The sequence below is a fragment of the Biomphalaria glabrata genome, chromosome 11 (genome assembly GCF_947242115.1).
Source record: "Biomphalaria glabrata chromosome 11, xgBioGlab47.1, whole genome shotgun sequence".
Lineage (NCBI taxonomy): Eukaryota > Metazoa > Mollusca > Gastropoda > Planorbidae > Biomphalaria > Biomphalaria glabrata.
Window position 1 is genome coordinate 23,645,526 of NC_074721.1, and position 16,814 is coordinate 23,662,339.

Below are 16,814 nucleotides of genomic sequence, written 5' to 3' on the forward strand. Positions count from 1 at the left end.
GAGAGTGTTACTAGCTCTACATGATATAATTTCGAAACGCCCTACTGGTACAGTACCAATCGCTTAGTTCTCTAATGAGAACTTATCAACTAAACTTACTTATTGCTATTATTCTGTTGCTAGAACTATTTACATGCATGTATTGAATGTACACAAAGCTTGTAGAGCGAGTGAAAGTTGGTAATTTTAAGTAATAAGTAATGAGTTTAATTATTATATTTTTCACCACTTACTAAGACTATAATGTATTTTAAAAAATGTTCACAAAAAAGAAATTATAAAAATCGATTGACGCAGACCATCTATTATTTAAATTTAAATTATATAACTTGACTATATGCACAAAAAAAAAAGATTTTAAAAAGTACATATTTACAAAAACTATAAAAAAAAAGTATGATGATCATCTTACCTGTACTGTTTTATAGACTTATATATCAACATGAAATATAATAAAACAAATCTAATAGAATCTAATTATAGAAAGTATGCGGCATCTAAACTGTGGCCCGACACTACACCGCCAAGGTTTTTATAACTAAAGGCATGGTTCCTTCAAGGAGTGTCACAGCGCCCTCTCGTGTGACTGCTTCTGTCATCTCTCCACTTAGACATCAAGACTACGGGAAACAAATACGTTATTGATATTTTGTAAACAATAGACTCGCTTCAGAAACAGACAAGAATTATACAGTATAATCAATAGATACAATCTTGATCGCAGACGTCATAGATCTGTACTAACGATGTTCCCTGTTTTGAAAAAAAAAAGGAATATTTGAATAATTTACTTTTTAAAATTTGATTAATATTATAGATTTAATTGCCTTGGAAACGTACTGGATTTAATTTTAATGTTTACTGCTTACCACATCTATAATAAAATTATAATAATAATAATAATCTTTATCATCCATGTTGAGAATTAACACATAATTTGTACATTAAAAAATATATTATAACTATAGAAACAAAATATACATTCACACTATTTCTAGTCAAACGTTACAGGTGAAATGTTTCCATCAGATAGATCAATTCAATGGATGAGTGATAGGTAAACATAGGAATTCTTGTGTCTGCTTGTTTTTGCAACCGGTATGTGGTCCAGAGGCTGTATTTTAGCGGCCCCTGTAAGGGGAAAAGCCGCTATTAGGTTTGTGCAAAATGTCCATCTGTCACACTCAGATCTCAAAAACTTGAAGAGAAATGAAAAATAGTATTTCACCATGCGATGCGGCTTGAAAAGTTTAGGTGCAACGGCTGCTTTTGGTTTTCTAAAAGCAAACCGTTTAGTTTATAAAATTAATTATGCAAGTGATTTTTTCATAAAAATACACAAATTCTAAAACAATTTCGTAAATGTAAGGGAGGCAATTTTACAATATGTTAACACAGAATGACAATTTATAATGTATATTTTCAGCATCACTAAGTCAAATATATTTATAAAATGTATTAGAAATGTTAGTTAAAGGTGTTTTTTTCTAGTTAACTAGCTGCTAAAATTAAAAGAAAACATTTATGTTTGTTTATAAAGACTAAGAATGCACTATGTATGTAAATATTACGCACATTTTTTAAATGGACTTTTTATGCAGCGACTTTCGTGCAGTAGCGTGACAAGCATCTGCAAGACAAGGCGCTATCAGCAAAATTGCCTACAAATACGCATCTATCGTATTTTGTACGTAAATGGACACGAAAATACGCGAGTACGGTTTAAAATACGCATTTCCACCTCTAAAGAAAAAAAAAAAAATTTTTTTTAAAGTTCTTGCTAATCATCAGTGTGTCAATGCCTGGAAATGGATTATTCTTATTAGATCTACCACGAAATAGTATCGCTTTTCTTTTCGCGCGCGTTGACGCGCAAAGATTTAAAAGTGTACCAGTTCTTACTGATCCACATAAAGCGGAGTTCCTTTCAATGCGTCAGTTTATATGAAGTCTTCAAACTGAATAATAATAATAATAATAATAATAATAATAATAATAATAATAATCTTTATTATCCGTAAGGAAATTTGTCTTACAATTTGTGGATTACACCAAACAAAAAACATTATAACTATAAGAAACCAAAGAGTACATTCACACCAGACTCACTCATAATTTACATGTGACAAAGTTTATACCAGATTGTTCTTATTTAATGATTTGATTGCCAGGGGAACAAAAGAGTGTTTTTGTCTGTTTGTCTTTGCTATCGGTGTCTTGTATCTCTTTTGTGATGGTAAAATCACAAAATCCTGACACAAAGGGTGATTCTTTATTTCGAGGACCTTGTTAGCTTTTTTAGAGATGTTTGTCTCAAACAACTGCCCAAATGGGGTTTGTTTTTTGCCAATGATTTTGCCAGCAGCATTTAGGAATCCTAAAAAATTAGGAATTAATTGATTGAATAGTTCTAATTCATCTAGACTGGATCTAGAACTTAGAGATATTTTACAAAGTTAGGCACCTAAAATAGGATTTACGTAAGTCTAACTTAATAATTCAGAATTAGAATCTAGATCTAGATCTAAATAGTTATTCTAGATTTAGATATAGATCAAATAGTTCTAGATCTAAATTTGATTCTAGTCTAGATTTTAGATCTAGATGTGACCACAGCCAGGTCTGTACTAGACTTAGATTTATAACTAATCTAGATCTTCTCAAAAGCAGCAATTAGCCATCTTATAAAGAGATGTGGGGCCTATTGATCTCCTTTCTTATCCTTTATGGAATAGTTCTAGATCTAGTAGTTCACATTCACGATAGACTTTTTAGAGCCTACAATTTCTTGGGATTGTTAACATACCAATAAATGCACATTAAAAACCATTCAACTGTTAATGAAGCTGCCAACAGATCTTCTATATATATTCTATATCTAGATTCTATCTTTTGTAAACCGCCAAATTCAGGAGAGAGTTCTTATTAGATAAAAGTGACAAGGGCAGAGATTTTAATAGAAGGATTATTAGTTAGTAGGCCTAATTTAAACTTCTAACCTATCTTTAGAACTGTTTCTCTATCTACTTATCCGGAATCAACAGTCCACCATCTTGCATAATAAACCGATGTTTCCTGACTTGCAGAAGATATCGTCTGTGGCAGATCAGAAGCTACTGTTATAGTCACTAGCGACTAGTTAGTTTCCATTACTTATGTAGGCTGAGTGTGTTTGCAAAAGAAAAGCTTTAATTATGCTGACAAAAAATATTAAATTCATGATCCCTTGAACCTTCCTTTAACACATCTGTTTGTTTTATAAAACAACTTCAAGCATCAGAAACCAGAATTAATAATTATAGCTTACAACAGCTAATTTTGCAGACTCAATATCACAGCTTTTATATTAGAAACATGTTCAATGACTAATTAGGATTATCTGCCTGAAAAAAAATCCTTAAAATGTTTGTTATTAGTCATAGTAGAAGATGCCAAAGCTTTCATTGCTAACTCTGCAAATAATGATCTGAAAGAAAATCGGAATTTTTCGAAATGTGATAAAATATGTTCAGTGTCTGGATTCCTTATAAAATGTAAAGAAATTGCTTATAAACAAAACTACTTTTATAAAATTAGATGTCACTGATCCAGCTAAGCATATATTATATAACTTTATGCTGTGTTAACTTAAGAATTGCTGCATTTCGTGTATGTTACGTGCTTGAATGATTTTTAGTCTTTCCTGAGTGTATTTCAATATATTTAGGAAAATACAAATTTCCCGATCTGGGAATACGCATTTCCTTTTTGGCATTGTAGGCATCTCTGTGTCAGTTCCCTCAAAATTTTAATAATAATCAGATTTTATTTATTTATTTAATGCCCCTATCAGAATAAAAGAGGCTTATTTTTGAGCGTTTTGTCTACGGTCGGTTTGTCCGTCACGTTTAAATTAAAAAAAACAAACTCTATAAGCTGTTGAAAATTTTATTTACCCTTTAATATTCTTCCCGTAACATCTCAATACTTTTAAGTATCTATAATAGATTGTTACGGATATTTTTGTGCAAAACGAATGTTTGTTTGCTCTTCTAACCTATATACATTTAATTTTCTTGCTTAAACGTTACAAAAACACATTATCAATAATATTGTTACGAATCTCACTATACAGGCTCTCTGCAAACTGCACCATACACCACCAACTTAAAGAACTTGACAACTCAGGGCTCCAAAGTAACGTAGCACTTTAATGTCAATAAATAACAGCCAATACTGTACAATTGGCAACACGTACACTGTACAAATATCTCTCCGATAACACCGTACCGCCGTATCAACTCTTGCACTGGCCTCTCCGCCTCGTTCCGGGCTTGCACTGGGTTCAACAGTTCAGGACTGACTTCACACACTAGGCTCGTTGTGTCGGACTCGATCACAGACCAAGATCAAGACGCCGTTCGTCTCAACTGTACTTGACAGTACTCCGCACTGAACCGTCGTAATGCTCCGTACAGAACCACACCGTTGAACTGTGCTGTAGTGAACCTTCTGTCGTGAACCCCTTTTCTGAACCTTGCTGTATTGAGCCCCTTTTCTCAACCGTCTTGACTGCGACACCTCCGCTCTTATATAGGGTCCCTGCTGGCCTTCTCGAACCGGACAGAACGCCGCTCGACGTTTCTATGTGGTCAGATGACTACAACTCTCGTGACGCTCCTGAGCTGTGTTTACGACGTCGATCCTTCCCGAACCGCCGTGTTGACACTCGTCTCGGCTGACCGTCGTAACTCGTCACGGTTGACCGCTCGTCTAGCGCTGGCCTGTGGCGATTTGCGTCGGCTGACTACACTCACTCAGACCACTACCCCCATCTGTGCCACCACTAGGTTTATAACAATATGTTGTTCCGTTTTTTTATGTAAATAGCATATAAATGCTAAATCAAAATCTCTATACTGACTGTAAAATTAACTGTAAAAATGTTCCGGATATTTGATGTATCAAATAGTTCCGTATTTTCATCTTAAAACAAATTTTAAAAATATCTACAATATGTTGTTTATGATTTTAAATAAATAAAGCAATTTACTAGAAACGATTATAAAAATAACTTTTTAGCGGCCCCCGTAAGGGGAAAAAGCCGCTATTAGGTTTGTGCAAAATGTCCGTCTGTCCGTCTGTCTGTCTGTCCGTCTGTCCATCTGTCCGTCCGTCACACTCAGATCTCGAAAACTAGAAGAGATATGAAAAATATTATTTCATCATTAAATGCGGCTTCAAAAGTTTAGGTGCAACGGCTACTTTTGGTTTTCTAAAAGCAAACCGTTTAATTTATAAAATTAATTATGCAAGCGATTTTTTCATAAAAATACACCAATTCTAAAACAATTACGTAAATGTAAGGGAGGCAATGTTACAATATGCTAACAAAGATGGACAATTATATTTTAAAAATGTACAGGAAATGTTTACAACAAATATAAATAATAGTTAAAGATGTTTTTTCTGGTCAACTAGCTGCTAAAATTAAAAGAAAACATTTCTGTTTGTTTATAAAGGCAAATAATGCATTTTGTATGTAAATATCACACACATATTTTTTAATGGACTTTTTATGCAGCGATTTTCGTGCAGTAGCGTAACGTCGCTACATGATCAGGTACTAAACCAATTCCTTAAACTTAAAAAAAAAATCAGATTTTATTTATTTTTTGTTTAGTGCCCCCATCCGAATAAAAGAAGATTATTTTTGTGCGTTTTGTCTGTTGGTCGGTCTGTCCGTCACGATTAGATTAAAAAAACTAGAACTCTAAAAGCTATTGAAAATCTGATTTACACTTTAATGTTCCTCCCGTAACAACTCAATAGTTTTAAGTATCTAAAAATTGATTGTTCCGGATTTTTTTTGTGCAAAACTAATCAACCCCAACAAATGTTTGTTTGCTCTTCTAATTTATATTACATTCAATTTCCATGCTTAAACGTTGCAAAAACACATTATCAATAATATGTTGTTCCGTTTTTTATGTAAATAGCATATTAATGCTAAATCAAAATCTCTATACTGACTTATATTTCATTAAGTGTAAAAATGTTCCGGATATTGTTTTATAAAACATGAATTATGCCTAATGATTGTTTGAAATCGCATAATTTACTAATATTACACTTATATTATTTGACAATGCGTCACTATAATTTGGTTATCAATATCAAATTGTTCCGTATTTTCATCTTTAAACAAATTTTAAAAATATCGACAATAGGTTGTTCAGGGCTTTAAAAAAAGTAATTTACTAGAATTGATTACTGAAAATTACTTTTTAAACATTTAATTTTCTTGCTAAAACATAACATAGAAGTTTTGTAATCGATAAAGAAAGTTCCGGATTTTGTTTCTTACAAATCGTCGCCAGAAATTTCCAAATTTATTTTAAAATCTACTAACGCCAAATAATTGTTTGAACTCCCTCTTTTAATTAATAAACAAATAATCTTCTCATTTACGAAATAATGTTTTTACGGATTTTTATGAAAAATATTTTAACTCACTACTCTCTTACAGTACATTTAACTTTCTACCTAAAACATGTAAAAATCTAATTATCGTTAATATTATGTTCCGATTTTTAAGGAAAACATAATCCAAGCACCAAAGTAAGGTATGAAAATCTCTCCACATGGCTGTAGTACATCTAATTTTTATACGAGACCATCCAAAAAATTTAATTAACGGTATTACATTTTTCTGAAATTCTCTTTTTCTTTTACTATTTATACAAACATCCAGAACAATCTATTATATAAACTTTTCAATTGTTTTCATACCTAAAATTTATTGCGATGTTTTGAAACGTAAATTAAAGGTTAATCAATTTTTAATAACTTTTAGTTGTTCTTTTTTATATCAAGATGACGGACAGACCGACTGACAGACAAAACGCAAAAACAATGCGGCTTTGATGCTTTTTAAATAAATTCTATTAGAACTCAGTGCACCAATGTCTATGAACCCTTGTTAAATATCTCGTGTAAATAAAGACATTTTTTTTATGATACCGGTACTAGCCTATTGTGAGGTAATGGAATTTTTTTTCTTTGACGTCATATGAATGGACTCTTTAAATGTAGGCTAATGTTAAAAGAACGCACTCGGTGCACCAATGTCTATTAACCCTCAAAAAAATTGCTCGTATTAATGAAAACATATTTTAGTCTAACTAAGCCATGTGACTTAGTGTTTTTTTTTCCTTTGACGTCATATGGAATGAATTCCTTAAATGAAATGCTAAAAGAACGCACTCGGTGCACCAATGGCTATGAACACTCGATAAATGTGTCGTAATAATGAAGGTGATTTTTAGTCTAGCTAGGCCGTGTGACGTAGTGTTTTTTTTCCTTTGACGTCATATGGAATGAATTCTTTAAATGAAATGCTAAAAGAACGCACTCGGTGCACCAATGTCTATGAACACTCGATAAATGGCTCGTAATGATGAAGGCGATTTTTATTCTAGCTAGGCCGTGTGACGTAGTGTTTTTTTTTCCCTCTGACGTTATATGGAATTAATTCTTCAAATGAAATGAAAAAAGAACTTGGTATAGTAATGTTTATTAAGCCTCGTTATGTGATTCGCGTTTAAAAAAGGAATGATATCTTGATTTAGATCTAATCTAGATTTTTTAAAACTAGATTTAGATTTTTATTACAGTATATCTAGATCTGGATTTATATTCTAATTAAAATTATTTTAGAGTCTAGATCTAGAATTTCTAGATCTAGTTTAGACTAAAATAGACTAGATTAAGATGTAGAATTTCAATTTCTAAACTTAAAGTGTAAAAAAAAAAGTGTAGATTTTCATTTCCAAACGTTTTGATCAATATTGTAATGTTTTAATATACTAAAACTAATCTACTATTTTTTATTTAATTTAAATTTATATTTACGGCAAATGAATCTTTGAAACATTATTACTTTTGACCATCAAAATTAAATCACCTCTTGAATATTATTTGCGAATATGCAGATCCGACAGGGATCCGACTTCGACGGGGGCCGCCTCTGAGTTTGTATAACACAAACTCTCTTTGTAATCTTGTTAGACTTATTTTACATTTAATTTTCTTGCTGAAACATAACAAAATCTCTCCACAAGGCTGTGGTACATCTAATTTTTATACAAGACCATCCCAAAAGCTTAATTAACGGTATTACATTTATCTGGAATTCTCTTTTTTTCTTACTATTTATACAAACATCCATAACAATCTATTATATATACTTAAATCTAATGCGTTCATACTTACAACTATTGCGATGTTTCGAAACGAAAATTAAAGGTTAATCAAGTTTTCAATAGCTTTTAGTTGTTTTTTTTTACTCTAGTCAAATGTGAATATTCGTTTTTTATGAATCTCACTGCTTTATTTTGTGTCTGTTCCAGTTTCTTAATGTTTTCTTGAGTTGAGTTGTCTACTTGGTTCAAATTAAGTAATATGTCTTTGTCTCCTGGTGCTGAGAATGCTGATGCAAAGTATTTGTTTAGGATGCTAGCTTTAGTTTCATTATAATTATGTGTTGTCTTTTCCTTTTAATGGCGCTATGCCTGTTGTTTCCATTTTTTTAGACTTAATGTATGACCATAGGTTTTTGTTGTTTTCTTTAGATATTTCATTGTTTATGTATTCACTATGCAGCTGTCTGCTTATTTTTTGGGTTAGGTGTTTATTTTTTATGTACTTTTTATAAGCTCTTTTTGCCTTAGTTTCTTTAAATTTTCTATATAGGTTTTTCTTCTGTTTACAAATCTTCTTTAATCTATTATTAAAACAGCATTTATTTATTTTGTTTCTTGTGAATTTAGTTGGTATATGATTTTGTATGATGTTTTTAAGATAGTTTTTAGTGAAATTCCAGAGGTCATGGGGGGGGGGGTCGGTTAATGTCTTTTTCTGATAAGAATGTTTGTTGAAAGTTTAATGCAGCTTGGTGTAGTTGTGTTAGCTAGCATTTATTCCAGAATAAGATATTCCTTTTTATTTTTGTATTGACTACTGCTTTTATCTGACTGTGTATTTTAATGAAATCATGGTCTGATAGACCAGGGATAATATCATAATCTACTAGTAATCCAGGTCTGTTGGTTAAGAAGACATCTAACGTGTTGTTTAACCTAGTTGGTTTTTTAATGATTTGATATAAATTTACTTAGTGTAAAGTTTCTATGTTAGTATAGATCTAGGTTTAGTGTAGCAAGTTGTTATAATTTAGTTAGTTAGATAGTTGGGTTGTTATTGTCAATTATGGTAGTAGCATAGATCTAGAATCTAGAGTAGAGGGTTTTTGATTAGTTGTTTTGGTTTTGCTAGGTTTAGTGTAGAGATATATTTTATTTTTTGATTTTATGTAAATAAAGTATCGTTTTGTTTTATTTATTCTAAATTAAAGTTTCGTTCTTGCTTCCTTTTAGTTAGTTAGTTTAGTCTAGTTGTCTGGTTGCTTAGGCGACTCTAGCCCCTTGGTAGTATGGGAACTAAACTAACTTTTAAAAGTTAAACTAAAACTAGTTTTAAACTAAAATAAAGTAGTTAAACTATTAGCTTATCATGAATTTCAAAAGATAGTTAAACTAAACTAAAGAAACTATAACAAACTTTTTTTTGGAGGGGAGGGGCGGGGTTGAACTAGACCTATATAGATATAATCATCCTACTGTATGCCTACGGTTCGATCTTATTCTTTTAACATTCTAGTAATATTTATCTATAAGGAAATCAGTATTAAGGAATATATTTCTTACATAAACGTTAATGCACTATAAAATATAATGTCTAAATAAATATATATGCTTGTATTTTTGCCTTGAATTAAAACCTTTAGAAAATAATGGTACTCTTTTTTTAAAAATGAATATTTACTTATTATATAATGGAAAATCTTACTTATACTGATAAAGTTTAAAATCTCATTAAATAACATAGATTTAGAATTTCAAATTTAGATCTAGTACCCAAAGAAATAGAAAAGAAATCGTTGGAGTTTTTAAAACATTTGACCTGTATAACTATTTTATAGTGTAAAATACATGCTTGACTAACCATGCCGATGTGCTATTTTCTTGTCTGACCACTAAAAATACAACAAATACTATTGCATAACCGTTAAACGCGCAAGGGAAAAAAACTGAGTGATCTTGTCATTATGGACTGCACACTCAGTACACTTTATAGACCTACACGTGTACGTCTGTCTATCTGGCTAGGTTGTTAAAATCAGTCGGACACATTGTCTATTTACTTTACTGGTCAGGGAGGGTGTATAACTATTTTAGTGTAAAGATATATCTACGAACATACTTGACTAGCCACGCCAGTGTGTTATTTTCATGTCTGACCTCTCCACATTAAGCAAACACTATTGCATAACGCTTAATGCAGGGCAGTCTTACAGTATTATCGACTACACACGTACAGTACACTAGGCCTACATGTGGTCATGTGTATGTCTAGCTGACCAGGTTGTTAAAATCAGTTGGACACAGTCTATTTACTTTATGGTGAGAGAGGGTGTGGATTAAGATTTTTTTTTCTAGAGTTGGTTACCCTAATGCTTTTAGATCTATATAGGCCTAGCTGTTGATTTGGGTGTACTTGATGTTCCTGCAGTTAAAAAAATGTTGTTTGCCGCAAATGAATTGATTGAAACCAATAAATATTGACCTAACTCACTAATCAGATTCCCACTAGAAAAAGAAATTAAACACCTCCACGTGGCTCACAAAAAAAAATTCGGAACAACCTCATTCATATTACTGCATAGAAGCTTTTGGCAAAAAATGTTTAACATTTTATAATACTGCTACATTCAAGAGCAAATATTTACTCCCATAACTTCTACCAGGATCTTACTTTACCCTCTTCAAATGCAGACTGTCTAAATAGTTGTTAACTGTATCATTTTTTTTTTTTGATAATCAAAGTTATTGATATCACATGACCAGAAAACATGGAGTGCGTTTCAACTCTGACCACATGTTGAAAAGTTTTACAAATTTTAATTAAACTTTTTAGTTAGTAACTTTAAAAAAATTAATTAAACTACGATTTTAACTAAACTTTTTTTTCCAGTTTAACAATGGCCATAACTTTTTTTTTAGTTTTTTTTTAGTTTAGTTTTAACCTGACCTAGAGCCATCCCTGACCTGCTAACATTTAGATTAGTTTTAGTATATTATAATACTGCAATATTGATATAGACGTTTGGAAATCAAAATCTACAGTTTAAGTCTAGAAATTGAAATTCTATATATTGATCTAGTCTATATCAGTCTAAACTAGATCTAGAAATTATAGATCTAGAATCCACAATAATTAGAATATAAATCCAGATCTAGTTTTAAAGAATCTAGATATACTTTTAAAAATCTAGATATACTTTTAAAAATCTAGATTATATCTATATTTAGGTATTACGTCTTTTTAAAATACAGGTCAGATAACGAGGTTTAAAAATAAAAATACTATACCGAGTTGTTTTAGCATTTCATTTTGAGAATTCATTCCATATGACGTCAAAGGAAAAAAATTCCATTACGTCACAATGAGCTAGTAACAACATATGTTTTTATTAACACGAGAGATTTAACGAGGGTTCATAGTCTGTAGTGCTCCGAGTTCTAATAGAATTCATTTAAAGATATTATGAATGGAGCTATCAAAATAGTTAATCGACCTAAATCCATTTTTTAATAAAAAAAAACTTTTGCTTGTAGGCCTACATATATTTAGATCTAAATCTAGAGTCTAGATACTATTATAATAGATGTAGACCTAGTATAATAAGAGTGAATTAAATGGCCCAAGAAGCTTATTAATTATTGTATGTTTGTATGTTTAATATCCCCCATATAGAGCCTCGTGTAGCCTGTCCAATCATAGTGTGTTTACAAAGCGGTGTGCACGACATGAATTGGACTATTAAAATGCATGTCAACATGTAACCCATAGCGAACGAATGCATGAAAAATGCTTTAGAAACACAAAATTTGAGGGTTAATTTGATTAAAATATGAAATGAATGAACTTTATTTTGTATGCTAATGTGTAAAAGTATACATTAGATGTTTCCTCTTTGAATTAGATCTAGATTTAGAGCTAGACTGTCCAGAGTCTATACTTACATGTCGGCTTTGATAAATGAATGGGATTATAAAGTACGTCAGGACCAGTGGCGTAGCAAGGTACCCTTGGGCACGGGTTCAAAAATATATTGGTGGGCCCCCCTCCTTCAATTAGACGACAGTAATGTGTGACAAAACAATTAAGTTATCTGAATGTATCGGTACATTTACCAAAAGACATTCCAGTGCTATTAGAGTAGCTTTTTAATAACCTTATTACGTTTGAAGCAAACTCCAACACGAATTAAAAGTCAATGTTTGTACAATTTTTTTTCACAGAATCAAACGAGTTAAGGGAGTTTTAAATGTATAAAGAAATGTTTTATGGCTTCTAGTTCCCATTCTACACATTGACATTCCTAAAACTCTTCTAGGTGTAAAACTTTGAAACATTGATACAAACTAGTATCTAATTCTACGCCTATTATTTGACAGTAAATAGATGGAATATTTATTGACTAACATTATTCTGACCTTGTATGTAGCAAAGTAAGAAACCTGTGCATCTACTTCTAAATGAGCTAGCGGCTTCTTTTGATGAAAAAATGCCCAAAGGTTATTCTAGTATCCAGTCATATTGGAAGCATAATCATAGCTTTAGCCTCGCAGTGTATTTAAGGATAGATGGGGATTTTCTAATTACTTGGAGCATTTGTTCGGCCAATTCTGCAGACGTCTTGTTTTCACCAATATGAAAACCTAGTAATGACTACCTAATTTCTATTTTTGGATGTTGTTCCGTCATCGGATATCACTAAATAGAAGAAAAAAAATATTCTAATTTGATCAACTTTTTATATGTCATGAGTGGAGCCACTATTGAAAGAGACAAATGGTGCTGAATGGATGTCCTAAATTACCGGTATTTTTGCCAGCTCTGCATTGCGCAACAGGTATATAATCTTGTTTTGACTCTGTGGGGCTTTGATTTCCTGCCAAATTTAAATATTCTTAGCGATTTTCTGTGGTTTTTGTGTAAATATAATGGTGTTAACTTTATTTTAAGAGCTATGAACCAAGTTTCCAGCAAATACTAAGCATTGAAGATGTAGTCATCTCTCATACATTCTTAGCCTGTATAAACAAACATAAACGTTTTCTTTTAATTTTAGCAGCTAGCTGACCAGAAAAAAACACTTTTAACTAATATTTATATTTGTTGTGAACATTTCTTGTACCTTTTATAAATATATTTGACATAGTGATACTGAAAAAACACAAAAAAATTGTCTTTCTTTGTAAACATATTGAAACATTGTGTATTTTTATAAAAAAAAAATCGTTTGCATAATTAATTTTATAAACTAAACGGTTTGCTTTTAGAATACCAAAAGTAGCCGTTGCACCTAAACTTTTCAAACCACATCGCATGGTGAAAAAATATTTTTCATTTTTGTTCTAGTTTTCGAGATCTGAGACGGACAGACGGACATTTTGCACAAACCTTATAGCGGACAGACGAACACAATTCTTAACTGTATTATCTTATGTTCAAAATTATTTTTATTCATCCCAATGTACTATGCCATGACTTCACCTAAGAACCAATTAAAACAAATCTCATAATTTACAAATACAAACTTTAAGTAAATATGTTATATATGGCAGTGTCTTTTATTCTGAAGATTAAGATTGAGTGCAGTGTTTCACATGAGTACGCAAACCCAGTTTCGACCTGCATATTTTCCCGCAATTCTTGCAGACAAAGCCGTTGTCCGCTTGCAGTCTTTAAGTTTTCTTTCCGTCTTCTGCGCGTGTCTTCAATAATGGCTTTTCTTTGAGTCTCAAATTTTTGTCCCGCAGCCTTTGTGAGAGTTATCCATGTTAAATTAAATTAAATATGTTAATATAATTATATATTTTAAATTTCTAACCATGGTTTCATAAAATTTTGAACAGAACACATCTCGACACCTCTCCTATGTAACAAAGCTTCATTAATCAATATTTTCTTTCAGGCAAATTTACACATTTATTTATATCTATTTCGAAAAATTATAACGGTGAAACTAGAGTGTGGCCATGGAGCTAGAAATTCTTTTCGCGGAGATGTACATTTACATTAAAATTTCTAGGAAAATCGTTAGAGCCTGTTGTGACACGGTTACTATACGGATGTGTGGTCAACCATGACACACGGTCAAATGTTGGGTACCTGGGAGTTAGGGGACTTGAGGAAGACGGAATTGTGTGTTGTAAACAGAGAAGGAAAAGAACATCTGGTGGAGTAGCTTGTATATAAATGTTAGTCTGTACATACGTTATTATTACATTCTTTTCTTTACAATTAAATAAACTTGTTTCTTCACAACTGGCGACCACGACGAGATACAAAGAGGCACAAGTAAGTGGAAATGTCGATATACAAAATATATAGAGAAGTGGGCAAAGAAAATGGCCTGCAAGGCGAAGAACTGGAAAGGTTCACAACACTGAAAATAACACAAGAGGAAGAAAGAGAAGAAAGGCGATCAAATAGGGAAGAATTCAAAAAGAAAGAAGAAGACATTAGAAGGAAGGAAATCTTACAACTAAAATTTAAACTAAAAGAGACAAAACACAAAGAACTGCAAAATGAAAAGAAACACTTTGACAAATATAAGCAATTGGACAGAATGTCTTCATTCGATGAGAGCCAGAATGAGTGCATTGACTCATATTTGCTGAGATTTGAGGACATTGCAACAGCCTGCAACCTCCCATAGACAGAATGGGCAAGAAGCCTCATGGGGCGATTGAAAGAAAGAGCCATGAACATCTGCATTCGAATGAGAGAAGAAGAAAGAAAAGATTATGTAGCCGTCAAGGAGGCTTTGCTGAGACAATTCGGCTCCACAAATTACGAATACCGAAGGAGATTGAAAGAGTCGACCTGCCGAACGACGATCCACAAATATTCGTCACCAACATGTCAATTTACTTCGATCGATGGTTAGACCTGTCAAAAGTGGATCACAAATATAAAACCCTGAGAGAACACATCATCATGGACGCTGTGATGGAAGCTTACAATAATAATGTGAAAACATACGTCACGGAACGAGAGCCAAAGACCATCAGCAGCCTGATATCACAACTAAGACAGTATAAGACTGCACACCCAAGGGAAGTGTTAGCTAGAGAGAACCAAACTGCGGCATCAGCTTTAATAGTGAACAACGCTTCAAGAATGCGGACTCCAAGCCCTCTATATAGAAGAGAGAACGCTGACAAGAGATCAATATATAACGAAAGAAGAGAAAAAGATGAAGAAATGACCCCAACATATAGATATTGAAGAGAGTAAGATGAAGAAAAGAGCCCAGCGTATAGATATCGAAGAGAGAACGCAGATAAGAGCCCAACATATACATATAAGAAAGACACAGTTAAGAGCCCAACATTCACATATAGAAGAGGGAAAGATGAAGAAAAGAGCCCAGCGTATAGATATCGAAGAGAGAACGCAGATAAGAGCCCAACATATACATATAAGAAAGACACAGCTAAGAGCCCAACCTATACATATAGAAGAGGGAAAGATGAAGAAAAGAGTCCAACATATACCCACAAGGAACGACGACGTAATCAGCAAAAAGTTTCGTTTCCTGTCAAATTTGTGATAGAACAAACCCAACTAGAGACTTGCTTCCACAACCGACGAAATAGAGATTGAGACAACAGACCGAGAGATCGAGCGTTTGCTGCCAAACACGCTAATTAACTGCAGGTATACCCAGGCTTCGTGGGAGAACAGATGACCAACGTATTGTACGGTACAGGTGCAACCGCAATTTTAGTCGCAAAAGAATACGTTAACCCACAGGAAGATGACAAGAATGTGTTGCTTACACTTGCCAAGTAACTACACATCTGGTAGTACGTATCAACATACACACACCGTTCATCAGTGGTTGGCATTAGACTTTAGTACTAGACAATAAGCCTGACAACATTGGTCTTATCATTGGCTGTATCAAAGGTTCCAAATCTTGCACAGTAGAAGAATTGAACAAGTGGAAAGAAAATACACACAGAAATGCTCCATGGTTACTACAAGGGCTCAGAAGAAAGCAGAAGAAGTGCTAAATACAAACGATAACATACAAGTTCCTTATAACAATGAAAATACAGAAACAGAAAATAGCGATACGAGAAGCCATCATCAAGTAAACGAACCAAATGAAATCTCCACAGAAAGTCAAGACCCACTACAGATTAGAGCAGAAAAATTTGTCAGTGGACAGAAAAATGACCCAAATCTAATAAAATTTATAGATAGTAAAGCTCCACCAAGACGAGGGTTAATCAAGATAGGCGAAGATGGTGCCTATGTGAGATAAATCCTATACTCAATTCATGTATGTATGTATATATATATATTGTTATAAACTTGGTGGTGGCACAGAGAGGGGTAGTGGTGTGTGTGTGTAGTCGGCCGACGCAAATCGCCCCAGGCCAGCGCTAGACGAGCGGTCAACCGTGAAGAGTTACGACTGTCAGCCGAGTCGAGTGTCAACAGGACAGTTTGGGAAGGATCGCCGACGTGAACAGAGCTCAGGAGCGTCACGAGAGTTATAGTCATCTGACCACCTAGAAACGTCGAGGGGCGTTCTGTCCGGTTCTAGAAGGCCAGTAGGGACCCTATAAAAAGAGCGGAGGTGTCGCAGTCAAGACGGTCGAGAAAAGGGGCTCAATACAGCAAGGTTC

The 16,814-nt window shown here is 33.0% G+C and overlaps 1 protein-coding gene across 1 annotated transcript in view; it reads left to right on the top strand.

Moving 5' to 3' along the window:
• Positions 1-16,447, top strand: part of LOC106053454 (uncharacterized) — a 28,482-nt gene extending 12,035 nt beyond the window's left edge. Inside the window, exon 3 of the mRNA XM_056045550.1 lies at positions 16,302-16,447. Within this exon, the coding sequence (XP_055901525.1) occupies positions 16,302-16,447 (146 nt within the window). The remainder of the gene's footprint in view (positions 1-16,301) is intronic.
• Positions 16,448-16,814: the final 367 nt, after the last annotated feature.